This window comes from Talpa europaea, assembly GCF_964194135.1.
Source record: "Talpa europaea genome assembly, chromosome: 4".
NCBI lineage: Eukaryota > Metazoa > Chordata > Mammalia > Eulipotyphla > Talpidae > Talpa > Talpa europaea.
This window is the reverse complement of record NC_140070.1, coordinates 63552660-63564945: the sequence shown is the minus strand read 5'-3', so window position 1 is coordinate 63564945 and position 12286 is coordinate 63552660. Positions and strand designations below refer to the sequence as shown.

The 12286-nt window shown below is 33.6% G+C and overlaps 1 protein-coding gene across 1 annotated transcript in view; it reads right to left on the bottom strand.

Moving 5' to 3' along the window:
* Window positions 1–5144: 5144 nt before the first annotated feature.
* Window positions 5145–12286, bottom strand: part of NMD3 (NMD3 ribosome export adaptor) — a gene marked incomplete at both ends in the record, with an annotated part of 39536 nt that continues 32394 nt past the window's right edge. Inside the window, 5 exons of the mRNA XM_084231181.1 lie at window positions 5145–5278; window positions 5645–5715; window positions 6517–6623; window positions 8107–8179; window positions 9143–9255. Of these exons, the coding sequence (XP_084087307.1) occupies window positions 5145–5278; window positions 5645–5715; window positions 6517–6623; window positions 8107–8179; window positions 9143–9255 (498 nt within the window). The remainder of the gene's footprint in view (window positions 5279–5644; window positions 5716–6516; window positions 6624–8106; window positions 8180–9142; window positions 9256–12286) is intronic.

Genomic DNA, 12286 nt, shown 5'->3' with positions numbered 1-12286 from the left:
CATATCACAACCTTAAAAATTCTCTTTTAAAAGATGTATTTCTAGTCTTGCTATAGAACAAAGAGGGGGGGGGGAAGTATAGGACATAGATGAGATGTTGGGTTAGGTTAGAATCTAAAGCTAGCTGTTAATATAGGATCCCCAAAACCAGTAAGCCTCCACCCAACTCGAGAGTTTCAGTTTATCCCCAAATATCGGAGCGCAAAGGACCACTGTTATTTGACTATTCATAGCTCTAAACAAAAATTCCCTTAATTCTGAAATAATTATAAATTCATAGGAAGTAACAAAAGCAAAACCAAAAATGTACAGAGAGGTCATACATATTCTTAGTCTTCTACAATGTCTTCCCTCTTATATAACTGCAGTAGTACAGGACGAAAATCAGAAAATGACACCAACTCAACCCACAGAATTTATTCATTTTATCAGTTTTACAAGCATTCGTTGTGGGCATGTGTATACAATCTTATTACCTACTCTTGTGCAATCTTTAGCATAATCAAGACACAGAACTGTCCCATCACCAAAAAACACCCTTGTTGCTACCTGATGGTTATACCATTCCCTAGCACATACCATCCCTAATTCTTAGCAATCATTGAGCTGTTCTCAATCTATAAATGTTTCAAGAATGTTATATAAAAATAGCATGTCTGTCTGTGTTTATGATGTAGCTTCATGATTCCCTAATTCACAGGATGACTCAACTAAGGATGCCCTATTTTTAAATAAATTAGTGTAATTTTCGGTAAATTGCTCCCTATCATGAAAATAAGCAAAGACAAGACTGAACAAGGTAAACTGAAAACTGCCAAAAGAGTTAAGTTCTAATCTTAGCATCACAAATAAGATCAAATACAGAGAAGCCTCTGTCCAAAAGGCACAGAAACCATAATTTGATGGGGTATCCACTGGCCAATTCTGGAACAAGGTGAGCTTCAGAATAAAAAGTTAGAGTCTCCTTAGTGGTACAAGGGGTTAAGCACAGCACTCTGAAGCTATCCACAGCCTCTGCAGCACGAGTTAGATCCTCTGCCAGGGAGGTGACTGACACAGGTGCAGCATACCTTTCCTGCCTCACCCACTGCTCCTCTCAGCAGTGTACTTCAGTCAGTCTGCCTGTTCTGTTGCCCACTTTGGTGAATTCTCTCTCTCTCTCTCTCTCACACACACACACACACACACACACACACACACACACACACCGCACTGCTGGTCTGTACCGCAGTTCTTGTATGCATAAATAAATCAGTCTTTAAAAAAAATAAAAAATTAACAACCTAATTTAAAAAAATAGACAAAAGATTTGAACAGTCATACCAATGAAGACACATGTATAACAAACATACAAAAAGATGTTCAACATAATTAGCCATTAGGGAAATGCAAAACTGCGTAAGATACCACTATTTCAATTTAAATTAAAAAAAAAAAAACTGACAGCAAGTTGCGGTGGTGATGCAAAATTAACAGAAATATTCATACCTCACTAGTGGTAGGAAAGCAAAATGGCACTTTATATATAAAGCATATAAAATTTACACTTGGTATAGGATCCAACAATCCCCTTCCTTTTCATTAGTTTTGCTCCTAATCATGAAATCCTAAAAATTCAAATATGCCTCAACAGGACAATGTATAAACCGTGGTATGTTTTTTCCCCTTTTATAAATAAGTCTATTAGTTTACAACACTGTATAGATTTCTTGAGTAAGGTTTCTTACCTCAGCAATTACACCCACCATCAAATTAAAAAGGAACAAACTCCTGATATTTATAGGACCTTGGATCCTTGGGTGAATCTCAAGTTCACCATGTTTAAAAAAAAAAGAAGACTCAAAGGTTTACAGATTATATGATTTCACTTACATTATAGAAAAAGCAAACTATAAGGTCAAAGAAGAAACGAGCAGTTGCCAGAGTTAAGGACTGGCAAAGGTTTGAAAACAACGAGGGGTAATATGAAGAATTTAGGGGTGAGAAGAGATTGTTCCGTATTTTGACTGCAATGATAACGTAACTCTATACATGTTAAAATTCATAGAATTGTGCATCAACAGTAAATTTCAATTGTCTATAAAAATGAAGAGTTTAGAAAGAAAAATCAAGTGAAAGTAACAATTACAAAGTAATGATTAAATCTTACTGAATTAAAATCTATGTGTCCACACTAACATGAAAAAACCAACAGGATACATAAATACATGAGGAAAAAGAGAAAGTACTTCCCTAAATCAGAAAACCAACTAGCAACCCAAGAAAGTTTGAGAACATCTGGACAAATCCACATGTCTCCTGATGCAATACATTGAATCTGGCATTATTTCTGGGGCAGTACTACAGAAAGAGCATAACTCAAATCTAACCATGACAAAACATCAGGAAAGTCCAAATGGAAATTATTCTACAAAATTACTGGCTTGGACTCTTAAAAAATGTCAGTTGTTGGCTCTGGTGAATTCTCTCACCCTCCCGCACTTCTGACTGTACCCAGTGCATGTATAAACAAAACAAACAAACAAATAAATAAATAAAACATGCCTCTATAAAAAAAAAAAAAAAAAATGTCAGTTGCATACAACAAAAATTCACAACTGGGCCAACTAAGAGTAAGATAAAGTAAGTGTAAAGAGATATGAGAATTCAATGTAACACATAATCTTAGAATTTTTTTCCTATAAAAAACTTTATTGGGATAACTGACAAAATCTCAACATGGTCCATGAATTAAGTAACAGTTTGTATCAAAGTTAATTTTCTAATTTTGATCATTACACTGATATTTTTTTTTTGGAGGGGGAACACTAAGAGTATAGTAGGGCATAACAAATAGTTCAGGAATAAATAATTGGAAAAAGAAAGCAAATGAGGTAAAAAGCTTACATTTGGCAAATCTGAGTGAAGGATTTTTTGTACTATTCATACAACTTTTACCTGAAAGTGTCAAAACTAAAAATAAATTACTAAGAAAATTAAATATTCCCTGGTCTAAATATAAGCGATTAGGTAGCTCTCCTGCCTACCTGTGACTATGCAGATGTCTCTTTTTCTTTTCCTAATAAACCTGTCCTTTAAAAATGTAAAATAAATTACAAAAACTAAGTAACAGGTGAAATAATCTAACAGGTGGAATCAACATAAGCACACTAACTAAAATTAAGAGTCTAGGGAAAACTTTGGCACTGACTCAGCACTGGCCAGAGAGGCATGTTGTAGCATATACTGTGGCAAGTAACTGGCCTGATAATGAAAACATCTGAAGTACATAAGCAACTCTCCCTCAATTGTTTGTCAAGTAACTTTTGCTATTAAGCAACAGCTTCAAGTACAAATCTGGCTACAAAAGAAAATTGATCATACTGTTACTTATGTTACAAATTCTTATTAATCTAATTAATACCAGCCTTTCTAAACCATGTCAACTCTAGAATAGTAACAACAATGTTCATTTTTGGACCACAGCCTGAAAACTACATTCCAAAACATCAGATTTATCATGGCTGTATACCATGCAAGCTCTTGGCTAATATCTTTTCCCTTAGCTACATTTGTTTGCCTGGTCTTCTGTCAACCAACAGGTTTCAATACTCAAAGACATAACGTCAAGAACAATAAGACTAATTTAAGCCTAGTGTGAAACTATTTTTCAGTAGGAAAATCAAGTACTTAAATAACATAATTACACTTTGGAAAACTGCACACAATATACCATCACTCAAATGATACTGACGCAATCACTTCAAGAACACATAAAAGGAAAAGAATGTTTTTATTTTCATGTTGTTTAAAGTCTTGACATAAAAGTTAAATACAATCATCAATGAAAACCCTAACCAAGTATGCAAACATAAAGGAGGCAATATAGAAAGTTCAGGTCTTTATTCATAACTTCAGAACTAGTGAGTCTAATCTTTAAAAAGTGAAAATGTTCCATTCACCATTTGCTCAATTTCTCTATCTACTGATATACTTAAAATTTATGAATTAACTCTTAGTTCTGGCATACTTAGTTAAGTTTGATCTTTCTTACAGAAACAGGACCTGAATCATTCTGAGAACACTTTAAAACCAGGTAAACAATGTTTGTTTTTCAAGAATGTGGAAGGCATGCATTCCTCTTTCACATTCAAAGCTGTTTCACGGCTTTATAAAGCATGAAGACCATTTTTATTATTTGATATATATGCTGAATTTAACATTTTTTTAAAGATGTATGCATGTATGTATGTATGTATGTATGTATGTATGTAAGTATGTATGTAAGCATGTATGTATTTATTTATACAAGCACTGGGTACAGTCAGAAGCGTGGGAGGGTGAGAGAATCCACCAGAGCCAGAGCGGAGCAGAGCAAGCAGAAGGACTGAAGTACATTGCTGAGGGGAGCAGCAGGCAGCAGGAGAGGTCTGCGCGCCATGCGGGACCCTCCTCCGGTGGCCGGAGAGCAGCCAGGCATCGAACTGGCGCTGCAGAGGCTGTGGGCATCTTCACAACCCAGCCCTCAACCGCTGTGCCACCGGGGAGGCCCAGAATTTAACATTCTTTTTGATGAGATTTTCAATAATAGAAACTGATAAAAGTCCTTCCTTCTTAATTTGTTAATGTTACGGACAAAAAAGAATGACTGTCCTTCAGAATGTCTACGAATACAATGAATGAAACCCACCTTCCCAACCCTAAGGACATAAAAAGTGATCTAAATGGATCAGTATATATATATAACCAAGTTTACATTAACAATGATTTGTCACATGCTCTTTTACTAGGAAATCAATATAAAAAGAAAGTAAAAGGGTGTTTTATGTCAGAAAATTTAGTTAACATCCCAGGAAATCATACATTTAAAGCTTTTAAATCTAGTGCTGATTGTGTGAAAATACTGGCATCTCATAAAAAAGTGAAACAAAAAAATTCCACACATAAAAAGCCCAACACTATCAGTAATAATTACATTCTTTGTTATCTTCTGCTATCTAAAATTTCAAATTCATCAATCTATTTCAAGACTTTGAGTGAGCAAACTCAATCGAAACTAAATTTTTCCACTCTCAAAATGGAAGCACAGATGGGCTAGACAGCGAAGGGTACTTTTTGTCCAACACCTATGCCTAAAGAAGTGGAAAGCTATCTAAAATGCAATCTCACTGTGTCATCATCGATGCACCTTCTTCACCAGTAGCATCTTGGGAAATGTGCAGGTCTTCAAGCATCTCAGCCAGACTAATTTGAGGTGTTCTTTCATCATCTGTGTCACTTTCCACAGGAATAGTTGAATCTATGAAAAAAATGAGGATTTCAAATAAATACAAATATGTAAATACCCATCATTTTACTATTATTTACAGACTGCATCTGCAGCTCTCATATATGTAGAACAAGAATTTAAATATAAGCTGACTGACTGAACTACATAAATGTATATATATCCATGCATCAATAACTTGAGGAATGATATCAAATGTGCTACAGCAAACAACTATTAGTATTACTGTTCTTTTATTTCTTTTTTTAATATTTTTCAAAAGTTTACCATAGTTCTTAAAAATTACAGTAAGTCATACATGGAATTAAAGTTTAAGATACTAACATTCACACTGGGAAAATATATCTACATACAAAACATATAACTTAAAACACCAACCTCTGTAAATGTTGACATTTTTCCTGATTGCCTCGTCTTCTTCAAGATCTTCAAGGAAATCTTGGTATTGCCTATAAGGATAAAGAAACATTTATGAATATTTCATTTTTCTTGGCAAAGTACGAAGTTGTTCCCTGCATTTTCAACATTGTAATTCCAAGTATTAAAATCTTAAAAAAAAAAAATCTGAAAGTCAAATATGGACTTTACACTGACAGTTTTTAAAAAATCTTTTTCTTTCAATATCACACACATAAAAAATATACAACTGAGTATATAAGATGATGTTAAATATGAAGAGACTCCTACTTTATCCTTACCCCAAACAGTCTGATGGCTAAGTTGAAATATATATACTTTTAAAATTATGGATGAAATAGTCAAATATGTACTCATCTAATTTGACATATATTTATATATTTTTAAATTACATTATGAGACTATATTTTAAAAACACAAAGTTTCTCACATTTCATGACACAATTTTATTTGGACTTTTCATACTTTTAGACACCAGTCTTGACCATTAAGACCACTTTTCAAGTCATCCAAAACATTTTTCCTAGAACACAATTACCTTCATTTCTCCTTAGGATGTTTGAAAAAATAGCAAATTTTGTAACAATTTTTTTTCTTTTTATCCTGAGTTTACTCATTGGCTATCTAAGATATTCACAAATAATTTTCAAATGAATTATTTTCAACACATAATTGTGAAGTCATAACCCAAGAAATAACTAAATCTGTTAAAAATACAAAATTAATATAGTGTAAGGATTGTGGGATACCAAATTCTTTACTTAAAAAATCAACAAATACTTATCATAAAGACTTTTTTGAGACAACATAAAAGATTTTTTAAAAATCGGAACCTTTCATCATCTTCATTCATGTTTTCTTTATCTCTTGCAAGTTCTTTCAGTTTCCAATTTCTACGACGCTGACGTTTGGTACGGTCATAACTCTTCTTGACTAATACCTAAAAGTAAGAGAAATATGTTCTAAGTTACACACACACACAAAATGTGAATTAGGTAACGTGGCTCAAAAAGCCAATGAAGTTTAAAAAATGAAAGGTATGGGAATGCCATGAAGTAACTATACTTTAGGGGAAAGAATTAAAAGTACTTTCAATATTTTTCTCCATGTATTTAATATTTTATGAGAATGTATTCAGCAATTATCTGAATAACTCAAAATTTCTTAACTGGAATTTTGCAGTGACTGAGGATGAAATTCTTTTTAATGCCCAAAACTTCAATTTTCTGGGATTTTTTGTTTTTATACCAAAGTTCAGTTTTCAGCTAACTATAAATAATTCTGAAACATTTTACAGTTTTTCTCCCTTTTACTCATATTAATAAACATTATATATATAATATATATCTTTTTTAAAGATTTATTTATTTTTAAAATACTTTTCTACATATTGTAGTTTTTTCCCCCAAGCTACTCACTAGTATTTATTTATTTATTTATAAATAATAAATTTTATTTTTATATTCCTCATACAACTGCAACCCCCCCATTCTGACCCCAATCCCTCCCCTCCCGCCCTCCACCCCCCAAAAAGTGTCTCTGGTTCATAGTTTTTTGTTGATTTTGATTTTCACTTTCTTATAGTTATTCATTTTCCTGGTCCTATAGGGTTATATATATATATATATCTTTCACAACTATATATATGTCTTAGAATAGCTTAAAATGAAAAAAATGATAAATCTTACATATAAAATCTTACAAGACTTATATATCCTCTTATGACCTTTTTGGAATAAACTTACACCTAAAACCATGGGTATATTTCCTAATTAATTAATTAAAGCACAACCGGCTAGTGAGGAGTGGAGTCCTTTTTAATACCATGAGTTTAGTTGTGCCCACAATTAAAATCTATGCTTATCAAGATATCTGTATATTTTAAAAGATTAAACATGCATGAGACCAGGTCTTTCACATTTTACATTCACTGTTCTTCATGAGTCTTTAGAAAACTCATCTAAGAATTTAACAGGTGTTTTTAGACTCTGAAGATTCAATACTGTGAAGATTATTTTCAACTGCAATTTTATTTAAATTTGAGTAACAATTTTAATTCTAAATGCCTTAAGGAAAAAGTACATAAGCTTAAAAGAATGAACCTGAATAAATATGAAGGCCATCATTTTTAGCTACAAATTTAATTTTGCTGTACAGCAGTACCAAGCATTTTCACAAGAATGAATCATTTCACAAGAATGATTATAAAAACAGTCAAAAAAACTCAATAAATATTTGGCTTTTCCTGCCATGAAAAATTATTTAAAATGAAAGCTTTAGTTACTATACGTTAACTGCAATTTCAAAAGAAACCACTAAAGTGGTTTGTTATTTTCAAAACTGTGAATGTGTACATCTTACCCACACAAGTTTCCATGAATTCTCTTTAAAACAGGAGTAAAGGGAAAAATCTAAAGCCTTACCACATCTGGGACTCTATCTGAGTTCATTTTGTTGACATACTCATCATTTAAGTTACAGTTGGCCAAATCAAACCTGAAATGATTAAACAATGAAACACTTGATGAAAAAACATTTACTCATTCCGTGTAACATTTTATATTCTGAATGATCACCTAAACATTCATCCAAGATCAAATCAAATATTTAATATGCTTCCTCACTATGTAAGTTCTGCAAATGTGAAGAGAGTTCTCTAGATCCTTGTAAAGATAATAAACTTTATCTTGGAGTTTCATATAACATCTATTGCTGTCCACCTTACCACATTATTTGTAAAAAAAAAAAACAAACCACAGAATTATATATCATCAGTCTGACATTAGAATTTGGTTAGATAGCTCCATTTAGTTGATTAAAAAAGGGGAAGAAACCTCATAATAAAAAAAACTGAGTAACTCTAAGAGCAAAAGTAATGTCTAAAGCAAACTGAAGCCTGGCAACAGAATGGACTATACCATGCCTGATAAAGAGTCCTTGCATATCCAGCTACCATATTTCAAAAGTATGCGTCATAAAAATTTACCCCTCCCCCAGAGATATTCACAAATAATTTTCAAATGAATTATTAACAACACATAATTGTGAAGTCATAACCCAAGAAATAACTAAATCTGTTAAAAATACAAAATTAATATAGTGTAAGGATTGTGAGATACCAAATTCTTTACTTAAAAAATCAACAAATAATTATCATAAAGATTTTTTATGAGAAACACATGCATCATAAAAATTTACCCCTCCCCCAGAGAAAATAATAAATATGATCTTAGCACACAAATTCAATATTCAATTACTCAGTCTTAGAACAAATGACTCTTTAAGAAGGGGGCAAAATGGAGTAACAAGGGGCTTCTGTCCATTGAGTTATAAGCCTCCTAAGAGTACTTAAAATTCTTTCTGTAATAAGCAATTTTAGTATTTTTGATTGTTTTGTTGGCTCCTAAAGAAAATTTCAATGCTAATGAGCAGCTCAAAGTACTATAAAGTAATACAAACCCCAATACCAGGTCTCCAGGATTTAGAAGATGTCCCAAATGAGTGCGACAAAAATACTGTTTATCTGTATTCATTTCAGATGTTTTCTGCACCCAGACTTCCCCGAGGTTATGCTTAACAGGAAAGAAAATACACTTGTCATTAATCTAAACATAATTCAAAAAGCATCTTATAGAAAAATTACAATATTGACTTTTTACTTTAATGACAGAAATGGTTTATTTTTCAGATCTACAAGGATGTCAAATTAACAAATTACTTGATTATGAGTATAGCTGAGAATCACAAGGAATAAAATATATTTTACTATTCTATTTAAGGCTGACATTAACAAAATCACCTGAAAAAAATGTGTAGAATTAAAAGAAGTTCTTTCACAGGGAGATGGACTAATATAGACTGAGCAAAAAATAACTGAAAATTAAAATAGTAAATCCAGAAAATATCTTAAGCAACCCTTCGTTATAACACAAACTTCAAAAAACCAGGGTTCAGACAAAACAATTTAGCAATCCCAGTGATCTATTTTTTTTTGGATGTCTACTATTTTAAGGTATAGCCCTCCCCCTTTTGTTACTATTTGTTGGGGGAAAAAAATCCCAAGTTTGAAACTTTAAATTAAAAAAAAAAAAAACTGCCTCTCTAATATTTTATAATCAATTGTAACTAACATTTCAAACTTCCAGGCTGAATTATAGTTGACACCTTTGAACTAACAAAAGCAGACATAAGAAAGGAATGAAGGGCCTCCCCTGGTGGCGCAGGTAGTTGAGCGCAGCTCTCTGAAGCTGTCTGCAGCTTCTGCATGGCTGGTTCGATCCTGGCCGGCCAGCAACGGTCCCACATGGCGCAGCAGACCTCTCCTATCGTGCCCGCTTGCTCCCCTCAGCAGTGTATTTCAGTCAGTCTGCCTGTTCTGTTACCGCTCTGTCTCTGGTGAATCCTCTCACCCTCCCACGCATCTGGCCTGTACCCCGGTTCTTATATAAATAAATAAATTAATTAAAAAGCAGATCAAAAACAAAATACTAGGAGCTATAGGTCGAATTAAGGAAACTCGAAGAGATGAAAAGACATGAAGAGATAGAAGAAAATACTAAATAAGGGTCCCAGACTTAGTGAACAACTGAAGGGCAAAAAAGAGAATTGCCAGCGAAGACTAAATTCTACGCAACAAAATTAAATTTCTAACTACTAAACTACCTCTATTTATAATAAGAGAAAATCTATTCTCGCTAAATGTAGTTTTCATTAACCAAGAAAATGCAATAATTGATTTTATGTATACACACACACACACACACACACACACATATATGAGGGTATGCGGTATTTTTCTACATGTATTATAAGTTTGCTCTTAAAGGCATTATTCTTATTTTTAAATAAAAATGTGGAAAGTAATCTGTCTTTCATTTCCATGGATTTCCTCAAATTAATCAAAAGGTATTTTTATCTCCAGACATATTTCCTCAATAATACAGCAACCTTAGTATACAGATTGGGGAGGGGTGTTTCTAAACACTATTTCACAGTAATACTATTTCAAATCCTTAAATGAAATACCTAATTTTGGACATAGAGTAAGAACTACACAGTGTGATTCTGGAACACAAGAATGTCATAGCAGTGCTTTTGCTTTCAACATCTTGAAAAGTCATGTCAACAGAACACATAATAGACATATCTATTAAAGAAACTGAATAATTAAAATCCTTGCAAAACAGAAAGCACCAGTCTATTCTGATTCACTGACAAATTCCACCAAACATTTAAGGAAAAAATGTTGCTAATTCTTTCCAGTCTCTTTCAGAAGATAAAAGCAGAAGGAATGCTTCCTAAAATTATTTGCAAGGTGAACATCACCCTACATTATAAGGTAATCAAACCACAGAACAAAAACCTCTCAAGAACATAGATGCAAAAATCCTTAACAAAGTATCAGCAAATTGAATCCAACAATATATAAAAAGAATTAGTACACTATAACCATATGGAATTTACCCCATGTATGCAAGATACTTTTTCCAACTAATGATGATGGAACAATGGGACACCTGCATGCAAAAAATAAATAAATAAAAATCAACCTAGAAATAACCCATACTATCTACTCAAAATTAACTTAAAATGGGCCACAGGTCTAGATAAAAAACAGGAAGCTATAAAGCTACTAGATGATAACAAGAAAATCTAAATGACTCTGGATCTGGCAATGGCTTTTTAGATACAACACCAAAGGCAAAATTTATGAAAAAAAAAGAATAAGCAAGATTTATGAAAATTAAAAACTTCTGAAAAAAGGCTTGAGACTTGTTGGCAGGGGTTCCAGAAATCTTTCCTCTCAGTCAGCTATATCATAGTTGAGGATTAGATCTGGGAAACAACAGCTTTAGAAAATGCATTTTCATAATAGGAGAAACAGAAATGAAGTAATAAAAATCAGAAAACATAAATGGTAACCATTACAGATATGCTCAGAGTGAACAAAACATAAGAGGCATTATCTGATGGAATCTTTTCAAGAAGATGGCATCGGAGTAAGTCCCCTGCTTTGCTCTGGGGAGAATAAAGTGAGAGGCCCAATTTAGCACCGAACTCAGAAATCACCACAACATGGAGTGAAACCCTAATACTTCACAATCATCAGGGACAGAACACTGACCATGCACCAGAGAAACATGGATGAAGTTCAACTCTCATGAGTAGGTGAAGAGGCAGACTCTGGGCAGAAACTGTGGATCATATCCCTGTCTGGAAAGGAGGGCAAAGCCAATTGCTATGGATCCGCCCAGAGGAGATACAGGTGACTGCTGAATGTGCCAGATAGGCAGTGCCCCTTCTGAAAGGCAGTCATGAACCTCCCCATCCATTCTCCCCAAGATCATCTGGGTACACTGACTGCATTGGACTTGTGGTCCAATGCAGGCTGGAAAGATACGATTCTGAAGCTCAGAGAGAAGAGTAGCAGTGCTGACCCAGAGAAGAGCATAGGCCATACATAGCACTTTCATGAGAAACAGAACCCTCCTGGGGTGTCCCCCATCATAGAAGATCCAGGGCCTCCACTGGTGGCGCAGCGGTTGAGTGCTGGGTTGCGAACCTGCCCACAGCCTCTGCAGTGCAGGTTCGATCCCCGGCCAC